The sequence below is a fragment of the Rhinolophus sinicus genome, linkage group LG01, assembly GCF_036562045.2.
Source record: "Rhinolophus sinicus isolate RSC01 linkage group LG01, ASM3656204v1, whole genome shotgun sequence".
NCBI lineage: Eukaryota > Metazoa > Chordata > Mammalia > Chiroptera > Rhinolophidae > Rhinolophus > Rhinolophus sinicus.
In genome coordinates, this window is record NC_133751.1 from 163,595,216 (window position 1) to 163,623,091 (window position 27,876).

Sequence of the window (27,876 nt, forward strand, 5' to 3'; positions counted from 1 at the left end):
ACATGGACTTTATTACTTATACTCAAATTTTTAAGCAACAAAAATAGAAAACAGTTCGAATCAGTGTGTGCCTGAAAGCCAAACATTAAGATGGTGGTCCCATTATTCTTGAACCCAGACATCAACTAAAATGGATCTGATAAACTTTTAAAGTGAACAAGCACAAGTAGTCTATTTAGTAAGTAGGGTTAAATGTCTGTCAGCAAATCTAAAATTTCAGAGGTAATATTTTATTTCAAAAGTAATAAATAATATGGTCACATAATAACTGGTGAGAGTTACAATGATGGAAACTTAGAATTTTTATAAAAATTGGAATTATTTCACAGTTAGGCTGTTCACATTGTATGTTTTCCAGTAACCTGTTATGCCAAATTTAAAAATTAAATACATATTGATTCACCAATGATATAACTTCAAGGCTGAGAAAAAGCACTAATCACAAAGAATTTCAATTAAACGTTAATCTAGCAGTCCAGAGAGAAATGCTATCAATGAGAGAAGACCTAATTATAAGTAACATAGCTGTGTATCTGTTTAAAAACTAATATACACTAAGCTTCACCAAAACACTTGTGAAAAAAATTATACATACCTCTTTTGCTCAAGACATAATATAAAACTTGAAATAATTCCTCTACTTTAAAAAACAGGTGACTCCTAAAAAAGGTTCAGAGCATCTCACTAACAAAGCAAAAACGCTCAACTGAAGTGGTTCATTTATTTTGGTCTTTAGTTACAAATGAAAAGCTAGTAATAATGCATTATAATAATTCTATGAACTGGAAACATCAGAAAAAACTTTTGTCAATGAAAAAAAAAATCACTGATTTAATGAGCATTTGACCATTTTATTATCAAAATATAAGCAAGAATTACATCCCTCTCTGGTGAAACTTTTCAAATAATTTTTTGTGGAGGGCCTTGAGAAGCATGTTATATAAAACATGTTAAAATGACAACATTTTTAAATGTACAAATACAAACCAGTACTTTATACAAGAATTTTCTATAAAGTTCGTTAATCAATGTAGAAAATAATTTGTTTCAACTGAATATAAGGCATGTTCAGTTTCTGCAATTTTACACAATTATTTTTTTTGCTTTGTTGGAGACTTTTCTCTTCGCTGGTCCTGATTTTTCTTTGACTGTCTGGATTGTTCAGAGTACCTGCTAGATTTTTCCCATCGCCTCTCAGCACCATTCTGGTACCTATCCTCATCACTTCTAGAGCTTGAATGTTTTCTATTTTTTTCTCGTGACTTTGATCTATCTTTTCTTCTAAAGTTTTCAGTGTCCTTATTTCTGTGTCTATGCTCATTTTCAGAAAAAGAATTTCTTCTCTCTCCTCTCTTCTTTTTGGGATCATCATGCTTATTTTCCAAATCTAGGTACGTTTCTTGGTTTCTGTCACTCATGACTCTACTGTAACTATTCCGTTCGGAAGGAACACCTCTGTCGGAAGTGTACTTTGTTACGGGATCTCTCCAATTTGGATCTCTTGAATTTTTATCTCTGTGTTTTTCTGACCTCCTTTCTCTTTCAGTCCTTGTTTCTTGGTACCTTTGCTCTGGCCTTCTTTCTTCTTGTATCCTATCATTTGTTTGTTGCTTTCTAATCAATTTATCTACTTCTTTTCTTCTGGTGTTCCCTTGTACTTTCTTTCTTGTATCTTTAGCTGCACAGGTAAAATGAAATATAGTTAGCTTTACTTTTAAGCTAATTTCATAATTAAACAATCACATTTACTAATTCAGATAAACTGGATGAAAAGCTAAATTACTGAATGAAAAGTGTGACAGAACATTTCACAAAAATGTGTAATTTTTAAGAGTATACAATATATTGGTATTAGTTACCAAAGTACTGTTTTAATCCTTAGTTTCAAAACAATGAATAGGAACTTTAATTATAGCAAATGTTGTGAAATTTTTTATGGAGTGACTAACATGGTACATTTCCATTTACAAATTTTATTCAAAAACATAAATTGTAGTCCATACACATTATGTCATATGAAGTATTTTGTCAGATCCGGTACATAATCAAAATACAGTGATCAAACAATGCCAGCAACATCACTTCCTAAAGGTGGTGGTGGTGGTGGTGGGGCTAAAATGACTGGGTTTGCTTAACATGAACTTATGTACTTCAAATAAAAATTTTCTACAGAAACCACAGTTTTACTCTCCAGTGCTATTAGAGAAGCACCAACTGCACCAGTGGGAGAAGCTGTGTCAAGATATATAATCATAAGTTTTATGAGAGCCACGAAGCCATGATTCCTGAGAAAACTCTTCTAAAAAGGCCTTGAACAATTTAATTTTACTGATATAATCACAAATATAAAAATTAATTACAGTGAAATAACTTACCATCTTGAGCTATGAAACAAATGTATCATTTTATTTACAGTGTTATTTAGTTTGGGTACATACATCAAAGGTGCTGAGACGAGCAAAATTTTTGTTGAATTCATGTGTATATAGAAAGAAGGAAATAGGGTAGCAAACTACGTACTCTTATCCTATCTCCATCCAGGTCTCACTGTACCAACCTGTACTTCTTCTGCCAAATGCCTACCCTGGGTAGAGTCCATTGGTTTTCCACTAAGGACTTATTTCTCGGGCTCCTCACAAGCAGCTCAGCTGAGCTGTAGCTCCCCAAGAAGAAACCATCTGGCTCTGCGCTAATCAATGTCTCCCTGACCCTACTCTGCGCCGCTCACAGTGTTTTGTTCACACTAAAACACGAGCCATATAATAACATGCAATCTCCTCTCTCTGGTGTCTGCTTTAAAATTTTCTAATTTCGGGGCAACTCATACTGCTTTTATGCTATTTGATATTTTATTAATAAAATGGAAAGCTCTCTACTGCAATTGCATGATGACGCAAATTAATTTTGAATCAGCAAGCTTCCTTATTGCAGAAATTCATGCTGTGTTATCATCTGTTCTCAAAACAGATACACAAAATAACAAATTCTTTAGAATAAAAGAGGTGAATGTTAAATGAACAATGTTAGCATATTTCAATTCAAGAAGACTTCCTGGGAGCAAATGGAATCTTGCTCTAATAATACAAAACACTGAGAGTCCATAATTCTGGCTGCCACAAAGTATATAAAACATTCTGAACTGTAACAAGCCAGGGAAGAAGAGTGAAAAGATCGGGCTTCCAACCAACCAAGGCTACAGGGAAAAGAGCTCCTTTTCTGAAATATGCATTGAAAAAGAACAAATGATATGAATTTTACACAATTAGACTATCTCTTATACAGAATAAAATACTATGGTGGAAGAAAGCAGAGCTGACCCTGGGGAAAACAACACAGACTTTTGTAGAAAATGGCACATTTGATAAAAAATCCTTTACTACAGACTTCCAAGCAGAATGGACAAGGCTGTAGAAGACCAGTGCCCTTGCTGAAAACAACTACAAATGCTTTATAAAAATTTAAAATCTTCTGCTTAAGGGTACTAAAGATCTGGAACAACTTGAGGTGCTATAAAGGAAGGCAGTGCTCAAGGAAATGGATAGGAGTATGTCAAAAGAGCAAGGAGTCTACGTGAAGGAACTCCTAATTGCAAAAGCTGAAATGATCCGAACAACAAAATACATGACAGTATTGTAACCCATAAGATAAATATTCATGAGTCCACAATGATAAAATATATAATTAAATTAAATAATGGCGGTGGGCCCAACTCTTCTTACAGAAGAAATTGAATTAGTTCATGTAGAAGAGACAAATAGACAGGTCACCGTTTGGCAAACGCCACAGTCATAAGTGTTGCAGACAAGATATAAAGATAGACACAAATATTGGAAAGTGAAAGAGGAGAAAAAAGGAAATTTGCATAGAATCAATTATCTCCCTATAAGATATTAATATACAGAGAAAAATAGTTTCAATGAACAAATCCGGTAGACATTACCTGACCAGGTGATCAAAGTGATGTCACCAATACGACATATTGATATTATGAACTCCTTGATAAGATGCACTAAGAACACATGGATTCTACGGTATTCTGGCTCAAAATGTATAACCCATTCAAATCATGAGAAAATATCAGACACATATCCATACTGAAGGACACCACAACTAAGTGACCAGAGGACTTAAAAAGTGTCAAAGCCATTAAAAACAAGGAAAGTCTGAGAAACTCTCACAGGCTGTAGAAAAATAAGAAGAAATGCCAATTAAATGCTAAGATCCTGGAACAAGAAAGAGGATGTTAGTGGAAACACCGGTGAAACGCAAGTTAAGATTCTGTTGTTCGGTTAATTGTATTGTTCAAATGTAAATTTCCTGGTTTTGATAAGTGAATTATGGTTGTGCAAGATACTAACATTAGGGGAAGTTGGGTGAGGGCAATATGTGAATTCTCTGTACTATTTTTGCAATTTTCTTATGACTTAAAAATTAAATAAAATGAAAAATCAAAATCAAAGGAAAAAAATATAAGGCATCAGACAGCTAGCTGGCAAAAAAAAAAAAAAAAGAAAAAAAAAAAGGACAAGTAGGGCTAAGATTTAAGAAAAGGCAGAACCACAGAGAGGTAAGCTGACATTATATTGCTACCCTGTCCCTGGGAGCACCTGCTGATGCAGAGACCAGCAGAGCTCTGGCAGCCTGGCAGGGCTGGAGTGACAAGGATGGGATTAGCTATTTGTGACACACACACACACACACACACACACACACACACACACACACACCAAAAGATACATATCCAGAGTACATAAGGAACTCCTAGAAATCAACAGAAAAGACAACTTAATTTTAAAAATGGGCAAAGACTTGAACAGCTACTTAACAAAAAGAAAATTTCCAAATGGCCAATAATAAAATGGTGCTCACCTTCATTAGAGATCAAGAAAATGCAAATTAAAACCATACTGCAATACCTTTACACATCGATCAGAATGGCTAAAATGAAAACAATGGTCAATTAGAGTGTTAGTGAGGACAGGAGCTATGGGAACTCTGATACATGGCTGATGGGGGCGTGAATTACAGTCACCACTTGGAAACGTGTTTGACAGTATCTACTAAAGCTAAATATACATTTAGCTTCAACCCAGTGATTCTACCTCTAGGTACATATCCAACGGAAATGTATGTATGTCCTTACACACACACACACACACACACACACACACACACACACACACACAGACACACAGACACACACAGACACAAGCGCGCGCATGCACGTGCACTCAGTCACCAAGATATGTACAAGAGTATTCATGTATTCATGGGAACACTAACTATAAATCTAAACTGCAAATGAGTAAAAAGAATGTTAAATAGACTGTGGTATATTCACATAGTGGAAAACTATACAGCAAGAAGAATGAATGAACTAAATGCAATAATATGGATGAATCTCACAAAAATAATTTTGAAAGATAAGCCACACATAAAGGAGTTCCTACATATGCGTACAATTATAAAGTTAAGAACAGGCAAACTACTTTACGGAATTACGAATCAGAATAGTAGCTGCCGTGAGGCGGTGCATGGGAGGAGGGGCAGTACCGGGGACAGGGAACAAGGACACTGGGGGTAGTTCTTGTTCTGGGAGCTAGCTACATGGATGTGCTCTCTTTATGAAAATGTACACAGCTTACACTTATGAGGTACACACTAAATGTGTGATACATGTCAATAACTAACAAATCTTCACTATTAAAAGTAAAACCTAAAATGTCTTTAAAATATCAACACCAGGAAAGCTCCCGTAAACTAGGTTGTAGATACTATAAATGGTATTTCAGTCATCACTCAAATAAGTATTTGCCAATGAAATATCCTCATGTCTATGAAGTCTTCCAAAAGGGAATCTTAGCATCGCACATGTTTTAATTCACTCTGACTGCAACAGTGACAAATGATCATTTATATTATTAATTGTGGCTTTTAAACAATTAAATCCTAAAATAAATAAAAAATCAAATTATTGTGTTCTCTCATTGTAAGCATCACCAGCGCGATCGATTATAAGTGAGTTTCAATACCTGAGGCAGAGCTCTGACTACTGGTGGATGAAGAGTCGCTCTCTTCGCTGGAAGACTCTGGACTGCTGTCACTGCTGTCCGAGTCAGAGGCGGAGGAGTCAGACTCTGAAGAGGAGGACCCCGAAGAGGAAGAAGAGGGGGAGGACTTATTAGGCTCAACGTCCGGTTTCTGTGCCACGATGACCTTTGGTGTATTTTTGAGATGCTCACGTAATTCATCCCTAATCAAAAATATAATCTCTGTTAGATTTTGCTTAGAAGGCAACTGTGAGATAATTTTGTAAACTGAAAATAAAATTCTGAAAATGATCCTTACGTTAAACCTCCGAGACCTATAGATGTAAAAAAGTTGATGGCAAACCGAGTGTTTCTGGGATTATCTCGGGGTAACAATCCTTCAAAGAATGGCTGTAGGGTTCTAAAAAAAAAAAAAGGAAAAAATGCACAAAAGAGAATGGATTGCTTAAGGATAAAAAGGCAAAGTTCTTACACAGTAATTTTTCAGATTTTCTATGTATTAAATTAGTACATAAAATACAACCAAGTGAATAATTTATATAATTTATTAGGTTAAGCTATATGCTATAGAAACGAAATGAGTAGGGTCAAGTAATAATTTAGTAAACTTAATTTCTGTAATTATACAACAGAGGGAGGAGGTCTTTAAAAACTTTTTTATACACACACCACACACATACACAGAGAACAGATATATGTATACAACATATGCAAACATATCAATGTACATATGTATATACAGAGGGTGCCAAAAAAATGTATACACATTTTAAGAAAGGAAAAAACTATTAAAATTGTAATGCTCAATACCACATATACTGATAGCAAACAATGAATACAAGTCATGTATATACATTTTTTGGCACCCCTGGTATATTGTATGTGAATGTCTGTTGTATGTATACAGAATGTATATTGTATGTATACAGAAAAGTAAAAAAAAAAATCCTCCTGGTGTGTGTATACACAGCGGACGCCAAAAACTATACACATTTTAAGAAAGGAAAAAACTGTATTAAAATTATAACAACATACACTGATAACAAAAGATGAATACAAGTCATGTTTGACTTTTGCAATTATAAGAGGTGTTCAAGGTGGTTACCATCAGCATAATTTTAATACAGTTTTCCTTTCTTAAAATGTGTATACAATTTTTGGCATCCTCTGTATGTATGCATTGTGTACGTATATACACACACACACAGACACACACACACAGCACTGTGCGAGGCACGGGGGGGCGGGGGAAGCAGTAAACAAAAGGGAAAAATCATGAATGAAGATTACATAGAATTATTACTTCTAGGGAGGGAAACAAAAAACATTAACTACACAATGTGGTTTTGGACATGTGGTTTTCAGTACCACACTGAATGACTAACCAGAAGTCAGGGAAAACTATTTCATAGAAAAGGTGACAAATAAGATGATTGAGAGTTTGCTGGACAGAACACAAGAGGGATTCTCAGCTCTGGAAATAGAGGTAAGGAGGCTGAATGAGCCAGACCTGCTTAGCCAGCTGGGCAGTGTTGGTGCGGCTGGAGCACAGCTTGCTGGACTGGTGAGGGCTCACAACTAGCTGAGCCTGGTAAAGCAGACAGGGCCCTTTAAGTGCAGAAAGCCAAGGGAAGAGGGTACAGCACAGGGAGAGCACACAGAACTTGACACTGGGCGAACAGTGGGGAGAGGCAGGCTGAGGAGATGACAGACTGAGAAGAGTAAGGTAGAATGACAAGAAAGTGAGGAACCACGTGGTCAGCTGTAAAGTGAAGCCGAGAAGTCAAGGGGCCTGAGGACTGAGAAACACTATATGATGTGGCAGGTAGTCACAGAAATTTGAAAGGGTGATTTCAGGAGTGTGAATGGAATAGAAGCCAATGTGAGTGCCCATGGGCAATCTGAATAAACAGGAAATAAGAAAGCTGGAATAGATTATATACCAGTCCTGGAACAAGACCCTAGTTCAGTGTAATAATCTGATCAATCACATGACATATTCATCTGTAGACATTCACAATTGTCCATTGATAATAAAAAGTTAATCAGTGTTTCAAGGCTCCAAATTAGGGTAACAATGAAAATAAAAGTATAAATACTCATCACTGGAAAACTCCAGTGAACATGCAAAAATGATTTTCTATGTTTTAACTAAATTAAAAGCAGCATCAATTCTGTGTTTTCTCTACTGAATTAAAAAGCATCATTAGAAACTGCATGTTGTGCTGGGATGCAGAATATGAGATCTGGGGTAGTAACTAACGAATGAATCAAGTCCTAGGGGCTTAACTCTTGTTTTTACAACCAAGGGTAGACATGTCACTAAAGTGAAAGAAAACACCTGAGGACAGTAAAAAGAAAAAGTGCATGACAAACTTACTCATCCTTTAATCTTGCATTGAGTTTAGGAAGCCCCATGTATTCACACAGTTCTTGGAAAAATATTTTAACAAAAATTCTGCTGGACGATGTAGTAGTTTCTTCGCTCAGCTTTATACATTCAAGAACCTGAAAAATAAAATGCAAAAAGACTATTTAATTTTGTTCAAAAGACAAAACAAAGTGACCAACGTTTATAATCTCTGAGTTTCTCTTGAAATTAAGATTTAATCTCATCTTCAATCAGAATTATCTCTGAATATCTTCCCTTGTGCTGATCTATATCATTTCTTGGCAAAGTTTAAGACTAGTTTCTATGCTAATTTTCAAAATGTTAAGATGCTATAGAAATAAAGTTCATTCTCTTTGTTGAGCAATGTGTTTTTTATAGCAGGGATATATTCTGCCTTGACTGTATAATTTTGAAGCAAAGATAACTAGCTCCTAAGCTTCACTCATCAAAATGTGGGTATGTGATGGTTTGGGGCAAAACGCCACTTAGAGCATTAGGCTATAGTTTTGTATGGCACATATAAACACGATAAGGGTAAAGACAGAAAGAGCGATGGTTTGTTCTGAATACTAAGATTGAGACATAAAAACTGAAATGCATAGGGAGATGTTTTAGGGCAAATAAAAATAAAAGCAACCTCCACTTTGTTGAGTTATGTGTTCCACGAGTCCATTTGCTTTCATTGTTTAAAATTTTAATTTCATCTCCCCAAAGAGGGGAAAAAAGAAGAAAAATATCATGATTTGGATCCTACGTTAGCTTACAAAATGCGTATTAATGCAGCTGGACATACTTAGTACTTAAAATATCACAAAAATCTATCCAACATTTATAAGCTCAATGATGTTGCTTCGTTCTACCATTAGGTTGCAGTATTCTACAATGTGATCCTCTTCTTTCTTTCTTTCCTCTGGTATGCAATTTCTTTCCTCCTTTTTTTTTAAATTCCTTCGGCAACGTTGCTTTCCTTATAACCTATCACTTTTTATTCTGTATTACTGCTATGGGTATATCTTAGCTCTTCTCACTAATACGGTAAGTTCCTTGAAAGCATGGACCATATATAATTCACTTAGGATTCCCAGTCTCTCTCTCAGTAACTGGGTACATAGTTGGTGGCTAAATAAACGGTGTTGAATGAACAGTAGTTGTACAATAAATGCCAGCTTAATGAATGCATTACAAATACCAATCCAGTGCAATTTCCTCATCAAGAATACCTTCCCCTGTTCTAACTATGACTACAAGAACTCCTCCCTATCTCTTACCCAAATTCAATGTCTGCTAAAAAGAACACATCCTAAGACAATCACCTTTCTCATGTCCTAACTAGAAGAAACACTGATAGTCCCTCAGAAACTAAGCAGTAACTCAGAGATGCATAACCACAAAACTATTGACATAATATAAGTGTACACACGTGTATATACACAGATGATAAAAATCTGTAATCTTTTCTCTGAAAATACTCATAGCCATCACTATTAAAAAGTACTGTGATGTTTCGACTGTTAATATCATCCAGGATGGTATTTTTTACACTCATGCACTATTTACTTAGCTTTTTGATCCCATGTTATATGAACATAACCTCAAAGATAGCCATTATAGTAAAAGTTCGCTACACATTTCATTTTAAAAGTACATTTCCTACATAGGAAAAGTATGGCTCTATTATACTTAATACAAATCTGAGAATAATAGGGGATTAGGAAGGAAGTATAAACATCTACTTACACTCCATGGAAGTGAGTCAGTGTACAGAAGGTGAGCGAACATCTTAGCAACATTTCTCAATTTGTTTGTTTCCAAGCGATGGATGGTATCATATTGTTCTTTGAATATACTTTCAAAGGATTCCATGTATTCTTTTTTTAGCATGCAAAATCGCTAATAAATTACAAAATTGAATGTCAATACCATTAAAAATTGCATATCAATACCATTATGAGCATATTAAATCCTTCTAAATTTGTTGAATCAGAAAAATACATATTTTGTGTATCACATCAATCTTTTGGTGCTATATGATGAGATGCCCAAAAAAGTTAATATATATCATCCTATCTACCTGGTACTTATATACTACAATAAAATTATACAGATCATAAATAAATTATACAAATTATACAAATCATAGACAGATACATTTGTATACTATACAAATAAACTTCACTGTGGGTTGAGTTTGGATTTAAAAATCATTTTAGCTCATGCGCTATTTGTGCTGCCTGAACATGCACTTCACTTCGGAAGCTGCTTTCAGATTTTGAGAAGATAGCATTTAATTGTCCCCTTTGGGAAATTTTTTAAATGCGTGTAGAATTTCAAAAAGTTCTGGATTAGTGCCACGCAATGGTAAGGGACTACAAAAATAAAGTGGGAAAGGAGGACGGTATGGAAAGTAGAAAACCAGAGGAAGGGAAGAACAATTTACTTTTAGCAAAGTTATGTTATTATATTAGACCAGACCACAAAGCACACACATTAATCCACAATCTTCATGTTAAGAATTCCCTTAGTGATTTCATTAAATTCCAACATAAAAAATGAGGCTGGAACTCACCCCAGCTAATAAGCCAAAAAATTTCTCGTAGGTCCTTTGTTGAGCACAGCAATCAAGTATCATGTTGCAGAGCTCTTTCTATTTGGAAAACAAGTAACATTAATGATTCAGAACATAATGAATCCATGCTGTATGGTACCTTATCAATATGATAGAGGCTGCCTGAATTTTTAAATAAGGGTTTAAAAACACAAAACTTGCACAACTTTGTAAACTTTAGTTAGTAAGTCAAAATAAAAATTCAATCTATGTGATACCTATAGTTTTTAAAAGCCTTCGGTCTGGCTGACAGTTTCCATATATCATTTATGCTAATTAATTATAAAATTCTAAATTCATATAACTATGAAGCACTTTAAGAAAACCTAGCATATGAAACAGATACATCAAGAAGAGATTGAATATACTATATTCTAAAACGATTCTATAAAGAATTCTTTTAATGATAGATCACCAATATGTCTCACCAATACATCTAACAATTCAATTAGACATCTTCCAAAGATTTAAACTGAATTATTAAGAAATATATTTAGTTAGTATGGAAAAAGCAGAACAGAATCTTTACAAAAGCATAAATAAGCACAGCTTCAATGTTACTTAAATGAGCCTCTGGTTGATAAAGAAAAAATATATTTAAAAGAACAAAGACCTCTGTGGCTGAATTTTCTAGCCTCAAAATAAATGTTACGCCTATAGATCTGTCTATAGCTGGATCTATACAATTAGATGGAATCCTTCCATAACTGCTGGAATACATGTATTGTCCAATCAGCTATTTAAGTGCCTTGAAAACTCCTGTGACAATTCTGTTAAACTAATAAATGCAAGAATAAATCTAGGATCAGAAAAATACCATCTTCACAAATGATTTATAATTAACAAATATTGTTTATTCCTGAAGTAATTCTAATCAAATATATATTGATTATAGCAATTTCATAGATGAAGAAACTCATGCAACATGGAGAAATCAATGGAGACAAAATGAAAAAGGCACAACTTCATTCTCTGACCACTGTTGTAAAATTGACTAAATATCTTTTTCTATAAAAACACTTATCGAAAATTTAACATTACTTTTTTTCCAAATGTAGTAACTGTAATATATTTGCTTTCTACAAACAGAAAGCAAGCCTATAAAATATAATGTACACACTCTCAGTTCATTTTTACTTGTATTTGATTTATCTTTATAGCTCAATTAGCAATTTTGATATTTTGTCATATTTAATAACACAAGATGCGACCTAATAAATCAATATTTTTAAAAATTAGGTCAATATGTATGTACTGCATATATATATGTGCAAGGGAGAGGAAGGGGACACCAGAGAAGCACAGAACAGACACTAGAACCAAGCTGTCCAGCATCGTAGCCCATAGCCACATGCAGCTGTTTAAATGTAAATGATTTAGTATCAGGAAGCTAACATTTTAGTTCCTCAGGCACAGTGGTCACAACGTAAGTACTTAAAAGTCCTATGTGACTAGTGTCTACTGTACTGGACAGTGCAGAATATGAGTATTTCCAACACTGCACTAAGTTCTATGGGACAGTGCAGCTCTAGAAGCTGATCATCTACTTATAAAACAATCTACTCAAAGGCCTCACTTCACAATGGAGGGTTATTTTCAGATGTCTTTATACTGCTAGTGTTAGGTTTTTAAGATTAGTCACAAGTTGCCTCAATCAAATAAGGTGTTTGTAAGAGTATAAGTTCTGAAAAGATGTACTTTGTCAAAATTTAACACAGTACTAAAAATTTAACGAGACTTTTCTCACTTCTGCCTTATTGTGAGTTTGATATATTAAAATGCATTTTCAGCTTTTCTACCAACATTGTATTTTACAATAACAAGAGTTAATCAGGTTGTAAACAGTATAACAGGGCAATATGCTGATAGCATTGTTAATACAGTCAGCATTACTTACAAAACAAATTACTTTCTTCCCTAGACCAAATGCAATTACAAGAGTTATTCCCTGTGGCTTATAATAATTAAATATTTTAACATTTTAATTAAATATTATAGCAGTTTAGGACAGTCTTTTGAGTACATGAAAATAGATGCACTAATACACTCTTCCAAATGTTACTGAAATATGTTGAGGTTAGTCCTAGAACAACTATCATCTGGATTAATATTAATAAAAATGTATAATGACTTAATTATATTCCTCAAATAATGTGACAAGATCACACAGTAATTTCAGTTTCAATTATAATTTTAAAGGTTAATTCACTAATTTATTTCCTTCCAATGACAGCACATCAAGTGTATCAGAGTACAAACAGGTACACTACACTATTTTTAATATTATTAACATACCCTTTACCAAAATTTAAGAGGGAAAAAAAATAATTTGAAAAGAATAGTTTCTTCTCAAAATTCTATACTATGGCATTCCAAGAAAATCTACATTCTAGAAAAAAGGTTGGTCAACTTTTTCTCTAAAAGGCCACATAGTTAATATTTTAGGATTTAGAAGCCATAGGTTGGAGTCTGTTGCACTGGTCAATTCTGCTGCTATAGGGCAAAAGTAGCCATACACAACCAATGGGCATGGCGGTATCCCAATAAAACTTTATAAAAATTGGTAGGGGTCCTGGGCCACAGTCTGCCAATTCCTGTAGGAGATCACATTTAAAGCCTTAAAACAAAGAACTTACATCTAATGGTAACTTAGCTCAGATACTCAAGAAGATCTTTTGAAGAACCAGAAACCAAACAGCCTATCAGACTCTGTGCTGGGTTTAGCACATGTGCGGCAAGGTGTGAAAAACAAAATCCCGCGAGTCTTGGCTCAGGTTTCAAGCATCTAAAATTTGGATGAGCAGGGAGCAACATACACAGGAGCACAACTAGAGAAAAATACCCAAAATAATCTATTTCATCCAGTCTTTAGTATCCTTGGCATTAGCATTCTGTGATACTTTGAATAGTGAAGTTTATATACTGAGTAATAAGACTATGAGTCCCATGAGCTAAGAGGGGGCTAATATATATTTTATAGATGAATCCATGAATACCTTGCTCTGTGCCTAACATATAAGATATACTTTGTTGAGTGAATTAATGAATGAAAAAAAGATACAGATTCTGTATAATTAGATATTCTGTTAATTAGATATTAACAGATATCTAATTAATGCAAAGTAACAACATATATGATGATTTTTATAATTTCTACCACAAAAGAATACTTTAGTGCATAACGTAGAAACCGAGTAATTCATTAAAGAACAAATTTGCTACTGTATTTAAGCCATTGTTTGCTTTACAGGCAACCATTAAGAAATTTATGCAAAGTGTGGTGTTTCAGAGACTTCCTCCCTTTCCCACATTCCATTCAAGCAGTCGTTTAATTCACTAGAATGAGTAGCATACACAAAATAGTCCAGGACTCCTAAATTCTGAGTTATTTCAAACTTTTTGAGTTATTTTAAATTTTAGAAAATCTACATTTAAATAATATTTAGTATAAAGTTATTATTTCAATTCATGAAACCTATTAACTGTCTTAAACATTTTTATAACCAATATACTTCCTAACAGAAAAAATATATATATTAACTTACTGTTTGGCTTTCAGGAAACTCCATTTTCAGCAATTTGTGAGCACATTCTTCAAAATCTAAACTGTAGAGATAAAATGGTCATAATAATTAGGTGAAAAACTCGCAGCATAGTTAAATTGTAGTAATATTTACTATCTTTTATATACAAGAATCTTACTTTAATAATTGTTTTAAATATTTATTATATTTTCATATTATATTGTGTATATAAAAAAGACATAGCTCTTAACTGCACAAAGATTGAAGTACTGATACTTACTACAATATGGATGAACCTTAAATTATGCTAAGTGAAAAAGGTCAGCCACAAATACCACATATAGTATGATTCCATTTATACAAAATGTCCAGGACAGGCAAATACACAGAGACAGAAAGTAGACTTAATTTTTATTTTACTGCTAACCATTTCTACTTCGCTCTAATCCAAGTCAGAAGAGGTAAAAGATGCTCCAGGAGCTCAGCATGACATCTAGTGCCTAATCACTTTTTATAAGTTATTTTGATTCATACCCAAATACAGGACGTCTACATTAAAAAACAAAACAAAAAACCAAAAACAAAAAAAACCAACTAAGTATAAAAATAGCAAATAACCAAACTCAAAAGAAAAAATTTTGCTTTTATACAACAGTCATATAAACTGCATTTAAAATATCTTCAATATGCTTCACCTAAGAGAATTATCAACACGTGAATTTTGATGCAGAAATGTTAATATATCTGTACTTTTAGAATGTTCAAACTAGCATTCTTTTGATAACAGTAGTGTAATATAATCATCCACTGAAATACGAAGTGTGAGCAAATGATACAGTGAATGTTTAAATAAATAAAAAAAATTATTACAGTGAAAGACACATTGCCATTAATCCTCCTCAAAATACTTCCCGTCGCTTCAAACACACTTATCCTATTATTCTTGCCACTTTCTGAAGCGGTTCTGGAAGTCTTCTTTTGTGAGTGTCTTTAGTTGCACTGCCATGGCTGCCTGAATGTCCTGAATCGATTTAAAAAATGTTTTCCTTTCACGGTCATTTTGACTTTGGGGAAGAGCCAGAAGTCACACGGTGCCAGATCCAGTGAATAAGGTGGATGAGGAACATACCATAATGTTCTTATTTGACAGAAATTGCCATCCCAGAAGCAATATGTGACACGTAGCCTTGTCATAATGGAGGATGAAGTAAAGACATTCATGAAAGAAGACTTCCAGAACCATTTCAGAAAGTGGCAAGAACTATGGGATAAGTGTGTTTGAAGTGAGGGGGAGTATTTTGAGGGGAATTAATGGCAATGTGTCTTTCACTGTAATAAAATTTTTTTTAAACATTCACTGTATCTCACATCTCATATAATGATTATGAATTTAGTTTTATCGGTCATCAGTATTCCTTAGCTTGTTTTTATTTATTGGGTTTCATTGGGCACAACAGGGTAATAACCCAGGATGATACCAGGTAATTGCATAAAAAAAGAAAACCCTAAAATGGAAAAATTTATATCAGGAAAGGCTTTTATACCAGATAATATTAAACAATATCTAGCACTAAGATGAAAAAATGTGACATTTTCTTTTCTAATGTATTATTTCTAAAATGTGCCTATTAATCCAGTTAAGATCCTACTACTGGCATGGTACTATGTAGCAGTCTATGTAGTTTTTTCCCCACCTAACATTGTATCAGACCACCTGCCAACATCCATAACAAAGCTCAATTAACCTAATTACAATGGTAGCATAAACTGGACATTTTGATTATTTGTATTAAACAGTAAGATCTTCTCCTTTTTTTCATTGAAAAATTCTGTATATAATTATCTGTCAATATGTATTTCTTTAAGAAATATAATAATGAAAAAGAAGGGTCGAATGGAATGAGTACCAAGCCCTTGATTCATGTTACCAAAAGGCTTTCCATAAAGAAGTCTATCAGCATGCGTATCTCACCAAAACCGTCATTAGTACTGAGTGCTGTTGCTTTAATAAAACAAACCACTTAAGCTGTTTTAATGAGTGATAATAGTACTTATTTACAGTGATATGTTTGACAACTAATTTTTTTACTGTTTTATAATCCATTACATGAATCTCCCAACCATGTATTTTAAATACCTTTCTGTTAAAGTCTTTGCAGTTCCTAAAATGTGTATAAGCTTTTTAAGTATACTAACCTTTGTCCTATATAAATTTTTACTAGGCATGTAGAGGCTGAGAACTCTTAACAAATGCCAACCAAAACATAAGGCAGGAGTTACTGCTACAATGATTGGTACTACTATGTAATAGTGGCTGTCACCTGTCTTTTCAAGTATTTTGTGTGATTCAGAAATCATTAAGGTTAGGTCAACTTAAAAAAAAATAATTGCTTTTAAATAATTATTCAAATAGTTACATTATACCTCTTCAAAGTTAACGTTAATGGCAATATTAAATCTGCTGTTTACAACTCATTACTGTTGAATTTCTAAACTAGGATAAATGAAAGGTCAAACTAATAATAGTCATCTATAACAAAAATCTATCATCTTCCACTTTAAGTTTGCATGGAGTAATATTTAATAGTTTCTTCTCTCATAAGAAAGGCAAAGCAATAGGTAAGGATAAACCAAAAAATTTCTAACCAATATTTACTGTTTAACATTTCTTTTTGAAGATGAATCCAAGCCAAAAAGTTTTTAGACAGATTGAAAACAAGATGACTCCTACTTATGAGTCATTATTGTTATTACATCATACCAAACGGAAATATACAAAACCTAGTAACAAAGCAAAACAGAGAAAACAGTCCTCCTTCAGTGTAAAATGTAAACATTGTCCACTAAATCAATAGGTTGATTCACATATAAAACAACAGATATTCAAAACATTTAACATTTTCTTTACTTTTCTTCAGAAACAAACTCACAGACTTCAAAGGGGTTAGGTCTTGTTTTTCATGACAGATACAGTTTTTACTTAATATTACTTCAAAGGGCTCTAAAAACCTTCCTAAGTCGAATTTCTACTTCCATTTATGTACATTTCCATCTGCACAACAAATCAGTGTCCAAAAGTTAACATAACAGTACTTTTCTCCTTAGAATCAGAATTAAAAAACAAATTTGAAAAAAATAGAATATTAAATTTCCATTACATAGTTAAATACTGTGCTAGCTCTGTAATTAACAGTTGTTTTCAAGTTTTTATTAGTGATAGCTAACTATAAGAAATGACATAGCTAAAAAAAACAACAAGCCGTTTAATTATGTAACACAGTTAGACCTTCCAAATAAGTAAAGACAATTTGTTTTTGAAGCAAAGAACCAACAGTGGAGATCTATCAGCTTGGGCTTAGGATAGGGGCAGAAGCAGGTAGTTTGAGAATCCCTGAAACAGTATCAAGTTTCTTGTCATCAGATTCTAAAAGTCCTATCTCCTTACCCATTTGTGATAAAAAATAAGAATCAACTCAGCTAGTTATCGTACCTTGATTGAATAGCAAGATAAATTGTACGACGGAACGAGACTAGATTAATTTCTGTCTTGTCATGAATAGTCACTTTTTGTCCTGAAAGAAATTAAACATAACAAAATTATAAAACTACAAAAATAAATGTCAAGATCTGAAAATACATTTCTGTTTTAACAGTTTTCTAAATACATTTATAATTTGAGTTGAATAACAATACAATTTTCTACAGTGTAAATTAGTATTTGTAGATTTCAAAGTAACTATTTCAAGTCTTTTGCCATATCTTGGAGTATTTTAATAAGTTTTATTAGCTCAAAGAAGTCCAAAACCAAGCTAGGAAAACTATTTTTCTTTCTGTGTGTGTCACCTGCTAATTTAGACACTATAAAGGGCTGTACTCATGCTGTTGTTTGGTAAAACATTATTCCTAGAGTTCTAAATAGTATCTTGATAATTTGGAAGAACTATAACTTATGGGTAGAAATAGTTTCAGAGAACACTGGATCATCATCACAGGTTGCATTAGTCCAATATAAATACGTGTACTTGTCAAAATTTTTTCTTATCTAATGCATGAAACCTTTCCTTATATTTAATCAGTTTCTTTCGAGGAGTATTTTCGAAGACATAAGACAAAGTAATTCTAAAATAAAATATAGTACATGGAGTTACAAGGTGTTTTAAATAAGGAAGACATTGGGAAAATTAAACTCATTTTTATAAAATATATTATAGAAGAGCAATTTCACTCTAAGACAGAACTAAAATATGTTATGCCCTAAAAGGGAAAGATTTACTTTAAATATTTTCAAATATGTAACACAAATAAATAGTGATCAGTGTATGCATATTCTGATGTTTTCACTGAGACTCCACCAAAGTAGTGAGCTTATTTTTCTGTGAAATGTAATGTAATCAAAGCTGAAGAGGAAGAACATCATACCTGCTTCTGTACAAATACAGCTTTTGGCCTCCCCACTCTATTTTGCCCAAATGAACAGCAAATATCTAGTCATTCTCATCTGTCACATCAATGTCAGGGTTACATAAATAAAATGAACTCAATATGAATGCACCTTTTTCATAGTTTATAATCAAAGACATAAAATATCACATTAAAATTATGCTGTTAACAATGAATTTCCTTGTTTAATACTTTTAGAGCAAGGTTTTTCAACCTTGGGAATACTGACATTTTGGGCTGGATCAGACTTTGTTGTGGGGGGCAGTCTTGCGACTTGTAGAACGTTTAACAGCACCCCAGGCCTGCACCCACTTACTGCCAATAAGTAGCAACCCTCCCAACCCCCACAGATCGAGAATCACTGTTTCAGAGAATTACATTATAATTAATTTAATTTCAGAGTATTTTACAGTCGTATTTAAATAAGCTGTACTTTTACCTTCTTCATCTTCTTCTCCTTCTTCTTCTTCTTCTTCCTCCTCCTCTTCCTCTTCACTACTTCCAGCATCTCGGTCTGTGTTGGAGTCACTATCTCCTTCATCAAGAATTTCTAAAAGAACAAATTAAGTTTAAGAAAATACTGAAGAGCAAGTGATACATACACATCTCATTCTGAGAAGATGATTCTCAGTTCACATCCATAGTGGTGTAACAGTTTGTCAACCCATAGAAATAACCACATAGGCCTCACGTGAATGCCTAGGTGGCTGGAGAGCATTACGACTAACTTGACTACAGATAGTTGTATGTATCATTCTTCCGCCTGACAGAAGAGGGCTATGAAACAAGGAAGAGATGAAAAAGAAATAATGAAAGTTTTCCAAAAAGAGCAAGAAAACTGGAAATATAAATTTGGAATAGAAAATATTCTTAGTTCACCATCTTAAGGATGACAGTCTATCATAAAAAACTAAGGCGAGATAGATACAGAAAAGAAGAATTTAGGCTAAGACTGTTTTTTTGAAAGACAGAGAGAAGAAACAACTGTGTAATTTAGTGTTCACTTTATATAAATATTGATGAGATTTTTATTGAAACATATACCTATTAAATGGAACACTATAATCAATCCAAAGACTTTCCATATATAAAACAGAAGCTGAAATTTAAAAGCCTTCAAGAAAACTGGTAAGATGAGCACTTCATTGCATTATCACTTCTTAAAACTCACACTCAGAACTAGATGAAAACAGTGATGTAAGTAAGGACCATATAAGGACAGTCACTATATTTATAGTAAACAAATAACAAAAACTAAAATTATGCTTTGTCCAATGGTGTGTGTTCTATCAGCCTGATGAAAGATTTTACAAACTTGGCCAACACTTCACATTTTCATTTCTATTATAATTAGAGTTTTTAATAAAAAGTTTTGGGGCCAACTCATTTTTAGGAAAAATCTAATTTCTTCATATTTATAAGCAGTGTAAATCAGAAGCCACATATAATAGTCCATGTTAGCCGACAATTTCATCCTATGGGGAATAAATCGTTTTACAAAAATGGAATTATCATTCAGCCTTTAGTTGATGTACACATCTCAAGAATATTTTGAACATATATGACTTCAAGAAATAATCTGAAGTGTCTAGTTTATAAAAGACTGTTAAAAGAGGAAACTATTTAGTATTCAATAGTAGGAAGACAGGCACTCCTGCTGTTTTCCCAAATGCTGTAAGACCTAAAACACAAGTACACCTGGGTCATTCTGAGGTGCTAATTACCAAAGCTGTGCCCACTTCCTGCTGTGGCCATTTTTTTTTTTTTTTTAATGCCAGCTCTAGAGGAAAATGTTATGAAAGAATGAAGGTCAAAAGAATTGTCTAGTCGTTTACATCATCCTCTCCTCATCTGTCCACTTTAGAATCTACTTATTAAAATCACTTAGGCAATGACAATTGGATTTCATTAACTGAATAAAGCAGTGGTTTCAAAGTATAGTCTGTGAGTTCCTGGGGGAATCACCAGCACCTGTCAGGTGGTCTTTGAGGTTTAAACTATTTTCATAATAATACTAAGACATTATCTGCCTTTTCACTGGGTTGTCATCTGCAATGATAGTCCAAAAGGAATGGGGGTTAAAACTGCTGCAACCTGGCACAAATCAAAGCATCAACTGCAGTAGCAGTTGTGTTCTTAGACACTGCCACACTCATGTCGTCGGCGAAAAGAGCCGGTTTCACTTAAGAATGTCCTCGAAGAAGTAGAAAAATATCAATTTTATGAAATCTCAGCCCTTGAGTATAGGCCTTTATAGTAATCTGAGTAACAAAACACGGAATGCATGTACAGGACAGCTGTAAAGATAGACATACAATGATGATGGTTATCTCAGGAGGAGCACTGTGTGATCACCTGAATTGCAAGACGAATCAGCGTGTGTTTTTTTGTTTTTTTTTTCATTTTTACTTGAAAGAATGGCTGACAACCTATGGTTGTTAGATATTTGGCCCACACTCAAATATAAACAAAGTGAGACTGTCACTTCAAGAAAAATAACCAACTTTATTTGCCACCATGATAAAATTAAAAGTTTTCAAGAAAAAATAAGAATTTTGGAAAACCTGTATCCATTCCTGTGAGCTTGATAGCTTCCCAATACTTAGACTTTTCTGACAAGACAGGTGGTTATATTAAAAAATGTGATTTCTTGATATTATATTAACGTGTTAATTTAATTTTGATAATGTGTTAACACCAGGAAAATGGGCATTACTCAGTGCATCAGTATTTTCCAAACAACCAATGAAACATGTTACAAAATCATGTATGGATAAAATATCCATTCAAAGAGACAGGCCAAATGATTTTAATTTAACAGAATATGAACATTCATGGATATTGTTTGAGGTTTCACATTATAATCCATTTTTAAGAAACCACCAGCTATTAAACATTGGCATGGTGGTAAAGAGGAATATACACAATTATCTATCTGAAAAGGCTATTAAAATACTCCTTTTTGAAAATACGTATCTGTGTGAGTCTAAATTTCCTTCACATACGTCAGTCAAAACAACCTATTACAATAGACTGAAATCAGAAACAATATGAGAATCCCACTGTTTCCTATTAAGCCGGACATTAAACTGCACATATATAAAACATCCCATTCTTTTTACTAAATTTGATTTGTAAAGTACTTATTTTTGTAAAAATATGTAACATGTTAACATGTACTAGATTTATTATTATTTTAACTTTTATATATTCTCAGTTTTGATTTCTAGTAAAGTAAATGCTAATAGATATAACCTCTATAAACAAAAGCTTTCTGGAGTCCTCAATAATTTTCAAGAGTATAAGGGGATCTTGAGACCAAAGAGTTTAAGAAGGGCTCTGGTAAGGGAAATGCTACTTTTCTGGCATTGGCCAACTGCCTAAGTCCTAAAGAAATGAAAGTGGAATTCTCAAGATTAAAAAAAAATAATAATAAGAATCACGAGGTATAATAAAAATTCCATAAAACCATTTAGCATGTTTTAGGGAGACTAGAAAAAGAGGTCCATGAAAAAGAAGAAAAAGTACCTAAGGAATTCTCCATGTTTCTAAACGAATTGAGTTTCTGGCCCTAGCACTGAAACGCCCCTAGGAAATCAGAATCTAAAAGGAGACAACAATTTATTGTAGCAGATTTTTAGGATAACGGATAGAAATGGAAAGCACCTTACACCTTTATTTTCCACTTCAACATTCCACTTCTAAGTATGACTAAAGCATAGAGTGCCAGCAGTGACAGAGTCCTAAGTCTCTGTCCTTCCTAGGAGTTTTTGAAGCAATGAGTACTTCTCAGGTAGAATCACAATGCAGGGAAATAAATCCATAATTACTATATAATAATACATTAAGTATTAAATTATTACATAAATATAATCATAGCAATACCCCTGAATAGTAGCTTTAGGAAAAAAATGACATAAATGTGGGAAAAAAATTGTATCATTGTCTAAATATTTGCTCTGTATCAATACAAAGCACTGCATTTCACTTATCGTTACACAAACAAGGAACATTTACTCTTACACCAAACAAGTAACTTGTTCCAGGTCCTTTAGCTAACAATGGCAAAGACAAAACACAAACCCAAGTCTGTCCAAAGTTAGTGCTTACAATACAATCAAGGTGTACAAATAACAATAATCAATTTATCAATTTATTAAGCACTGTTATCACATCTAGCACTGGGATTGATATTATGAGGCGGCAATCAACCTACCCTCAAAAAATAATAAAGTATAGCACTTAATTGAATATTAAATTAGGTGCCATTTAAAGCAATAATTCTTAGGCGGCAGTGAGGAAACAAAGGCCACTAGTAATATATGAATATTTCTTAAGAGGGATGAGACTTAAGGATTGCATAATTTAAACACGGGGAAAGAGGAGAGGGACAATTATGTAAATAATTTGGAATGAAGTAATACTATGGACAAGCATTAGACTGAAAACTAATGCATGGGGAAACAGTGAAGAGAAAGGTTTCAGAAGAGCAGAGATTTCATTAGGTGGGGTAGTGAGCTATACCTGTCGATCAGTATTATATAATGACAAACATTGTTTCTTCCCATCCAAAATAAATTATTTTATAAAATTCTACATACCCTTCTTAATGGCTTTGTACTTCTCTTCATTCTCCATGAAATTAGGATCCATCTTGAAAACATCTTAAAAAAATAAATGAAAAGTTAAGTATTTATTTTGTTGTATTTACATTTGTTGGTGCCCCACTCCCCAACCTCTACCTCTTGACTTACTAAGAACATCTTCGGGATTATAGTCATCCTCCAGAGGGAGCATGTGGGTAAACTGATCATCTTCTTCCACTAAATCAAGTCCTTCTAGGATTACAGGGTGGTCCTTGAATCCATCCTTTCGCACAGCGAACATCACTTCAATCATGTACTGAACCCTTTTGTCAATTTCAGACTCATGGAGAATGTTTCGAAGGCGTTCAAATATAGCTGAACAGAAAGACAACAAAATAAACAATAAATATTATAATACTCAACCAAAAGCTCAATCTGAAACCAAGGATATATACTTACCATTTATTCCTCTTGGTGACACTTGTGTTAATTTGAGGCCACATTCCTTGAGAAAACCAATAGCTACTTCAACACTATCATCTGTTGGTCTTTCCAGGAGCAAAGTGAGCATCTCTAAGCATAAAACTTCATGTGCCTTAAATAGAATAAAGACATATGGAACAGAGAAAATGTTTTACATATACTAACCTACTATTGATAATTTTAAAAATTAGTAAACCTAGTTTTTGCAGTGATATTGTACGTGCAGTGATAATATTATAACGTATGTAGAAATACTCCAAATTATTCTACCACTTTCATTACGCATCTGTTAAGAATTTCCAAATGACTGCTTCAAAACTTTAAATTTATTACACTGAATACAACTATTTGACTTATCTCCAAAAGAAATATTCTTATACACTATATATAGGAAATATAATTATTTACAGGAAATAACACAATTAACCTCAATTAACACAATTAACCAAAATGTGTTAAAAATCATGTAGTAATTTTTAATCTGAGATATTTTCATAATCACTATATGAAGAATGATTTTCCATGACAAAGTTTTATATCCATTTTCCAATTCATTCTATCAGCAACTGTTAGACAGCAAATAGGTCTTAAACTATAGTTATTACATGAATAATAATTTTATCAGAAAATATCTTAGCTTCTGGTATGCGATGAATTTTGAATACAACGTCTAGTATTATTATTATTTTTCCTAAATCAAACTATTTATACTAGCCATATTAAAAAATTAATACTTATAAACAATGCCAGGTAGAGTGAAAATAAAATTCTATTGAGAAGCTTTACTGTGAAAAGAAATAGGAAGCATGTTCAAAACACCTTACAAATGCCTTTCTAAAAATCAAATACTTATTTGAGAAGGGGATGGAAAAAGTCTAAATCTCAATTCAGGAAATTACTTTTACATTGAGCACATCAAAAACACACACTACTTGTTTTGGGGGGTGGGTGGGTGTAGGGGGATATCATACAGTCTTACCAGTGACAAGAAAATAATGCCCTGTACCACAGTTGGGAAGATTTATAATATTTACCATTTTAACTGTTTTGTGACAATGCCTAAAGTATCTTCAATGTAAGTAAAAGATACATTCAAAAACTGAAACATTATCTGTGCTGTTATACTGGTACACATGTGAAATTAAGTTTCCAGGGTCTTAAGCAGCAAGTTATTATTGGAATAATATGACTAACTAGGTTAAAATCTAAAGGGTTTCTAAGAGTAAACATGAGAGAATTTCATGTAGGAAATAATTAAAATATTACTTAATGTTAAAGAATTAAGATTAAGTGTGACTTCAAAATTTTCCCTCTTACTAATGAATGAATATAAAATAAACATAAGGCTAAACAATAAAAAGATAAATTTGCATTTAAAACTGATTAAAATTATTTAATCTACTATATTTTATAAACTGATTCTATGACTATATGACTACATATAATATGTAATTTCAAGGGACATGATTTTTTTCTCAGATATTATTAGGTATTCATGAACAGGTAGTGGGAAAAGGCATGAAGGAAGTAACAACTTAATTGCTTTATAAAAACAAATTACTTTCTCTGATGAAATAATCTATAGTTAAGTAACCACATACAGTATTAAGAGATCAAATTGATATTATCCAAGATACTTTGCCCAAGGGCTATAAAATCCAAACAAAAACAGAGATGTGTCGCTGAAGTACATCAAGCCTGTGGTCTCATGTCACTGAAAGACACCAAGTTTTGAAGATAATTACTTACCACATTTTGGTTAATAAGATGTGCCACAAATTTTGAAGCAGTCAAACATAGTTGCTGAAAAGTGAAGGTAGAGACAAAGTTAATCTATAAACTAAAACCAATTTTCATTGCTCTATAGAGTCTACAGCTTACTTATGCACTCTATTTAAAATATAACACACAGGGATAATTTTTACATTATAAGCAAGTTAAAAGATAAAAACTAATACATGTGAAACAGTGTCACTTCTGGCTAAATAGTTATAATTTTCCAGTTATAGCCACCATTTTTGTGGCTCATCATTAGTGGCCAGGTATATTTAATAAAATAAAAAAATATAGTTCTCATGAAGTATGCAGTTTTAAAAAAGAATTTCTATGTAGAAACCACCATTGCTCAACAATTGTTGATACTGGTTTATCAGTCTGTCCTTATGTGGCAGTCTACTTATAAGCCCATCATATATACCTTATCATTTCTTCGATAGCCTTTTCGAAAATTAAGAATTAACCTCTTGAGGATTAATTCTCCGATTTGTGGAAATTTTGAGTTGATAATTGCCACTAATGCTGCATAAACATGGGTGAAGATTGGAGAAGCACTCTGTGCTTGCAAAACAGACCTGGACAGCAGACCTCTGTTTAAAAAAGGAAAGGAAAAGGGAGTCAACAATAATCACCAATTTAATTAGAAGAAAAACACCTCATTTAAAATCCAGTAATATTACTCTGTAAATAATTACAAAAGATACAACAGCACTAAATTTACACCATTTTATTTAGGGGAAGAGTTTGTCTTACTGCTTTTGAGAAAAGAAACTTCAATTTGTGCTTTTGTAAAACAGACAGATTTTACTAGTTTTTTTCCTCAAATTTTTTATATCTAATTCCTTTTCCTGTTTCTGTATGTTATATATATATATCTAGTCATAAATTTGAGTTTAAACTTCTTAGAAATAATTTAACATTTTCACAACAGTGAAGAAAAAAAGGCCTGCTTCAAAAGTACTAAATTTAGACAACATAAGATTTCCCCTACTGGTCCATTACTTTATATAAAATTAATTATGTGGTTAAAAACAAATTTGGGTGGTTTCCGCCTTTAAGCCTATTTTCAGTAAAATATTAGGAATATTCCTATGAAAGATAAAGACACCATCAAAGCACTGCAAGAATAATGCTAAACCACTGACATAAAAATATAAAAGGTTGTGCTTCTATCTCATTTTGAAATGGGAATATTTGTATATGCATTTGCTAAGGGGAGAGAGAGAAAATGGACTAACTTATTTTTAGCAATGTAATGACAAATAATTATTGGATTGCCAAAAGGCAGGAAAACAATGTCTTAATAGTTACCAGGTTTAGGTACGACAACTGAATCATTAGAGTAGAAAATGAGAAAAGAGAACACAGCTAATAAATTGTAAAATCTTAAGCCAATATAACTTCTCTGAGTATGCTTCTTTCTGAGTAAAATGGAAGAACTCAATCTACCATTGAGAACAGTGGCTGCCTCCTTGGTCGACCTTCTATACCCTAACAATACGCTACACCTTACTTTGTATCCTCAGTGTTTTTTGGAATGAGGAATCGGGGTCATGTCAAATGACAAGGGAAAATAGCCTTCAGATTTTAATATAATGAACAGAATGAATACAGGATATTTCTATTTCCTGAGCCTTTTAAATATCACCAACTACTTAAAACCACACAGAAAATGTTGTCATTCTATTTTGCTTTCCGAAAGTTTATTACTGATCTTTCTCATTTCTTCCACATTATTACTTTGCTTTCATTACAACTTAAACTGGTTTGAGGTAGCACATATATTTAATATTCATTATTCCTCATGAGTTTATTGAAGTATTCAGTAAATTTATGGCTGTGCAAAAATCGTTATATGACATCAGTGCTTCTCAAAAAACAAAAACTCCACACAACCTCTAACAGTGAATTACAAGTTATTTGTTAATAGCTTACATTTTTATAAAAACTGCATTTTAAATATTCTCAATTACCTTTGAAATGTTGTAGCATAAATCATTATTCATGTAGATATTATGTT

The 27,876-nt window shown here is 33.0% G+C and overlaps 1 protein-coding gene across 2 annotated transcripts in view; it reads right to left on the bottom strand.

The window, feature by feature from the left end:
• Nucleotides 1-830: 830 nt before the first annotated feature.
• CWC22 (CWC22 spliceosome associated protein homolog) overlaps nt 831-27,876 on the bottom strand; it is a 52,423-nt gene continuing 25,377 nt past the window's right edge. The window contains exons 7-20 of one of the 2 annotated variants that reach the window (XM_019739361.2): nt 26,278-26,446; nt 25,830-25,883; nt 24,057-24,192; nt 23,766-23,972; nt 23,613-23,675; nt 19,451-19,561; nt 18,062-18,143; nt 14,593-14,653; nt 11,009-11,086; nt 10,180-10,332; nt 8,431-8,558; nt 6,349-6,450; nt 6,033-6,253; nt 831-1,678 (exon numbers count right to left, since the gene is read on the bottom strand). In XM_019739361.2, the coding sequence (XP_019594920.2) occupies nt 1,092-1,678; nt 6,033-6,253; nt 6,349-6,450; nt 8,431-8,558; nt 10,180-10,332; nt 11,009-11,086; nt 14,593-14,653; nt 18,062-18,143; nt 19,451-19,561; nt 23,613-23,675; nt 23,766-23,972; nt 24,057-24,192; nt 25,830-25,883; nt 26,278-26,446 (2,152 nt within the window). In that variant the 3' untranslated portion in view covers nt 831-1,091. The remainder of the gene's footprint in view (nt 1,679-6,032; nt 6,254-6,348; nt 6,451-8,430; nt 8,559-10,179; nt 10,333-11,008; nt 11,087-14,592; nt 14,654-18,061; nt 18,144-19,450; nt 19,562-23,612; nt 23,676-23,765; nt 23,973-24,056; nt 24,193-25,829; nt 25,884-26,277; nt 26,447-27,876) is intronic. The other variant, XM_074338728.1, reaches the window with a different exon arrangement.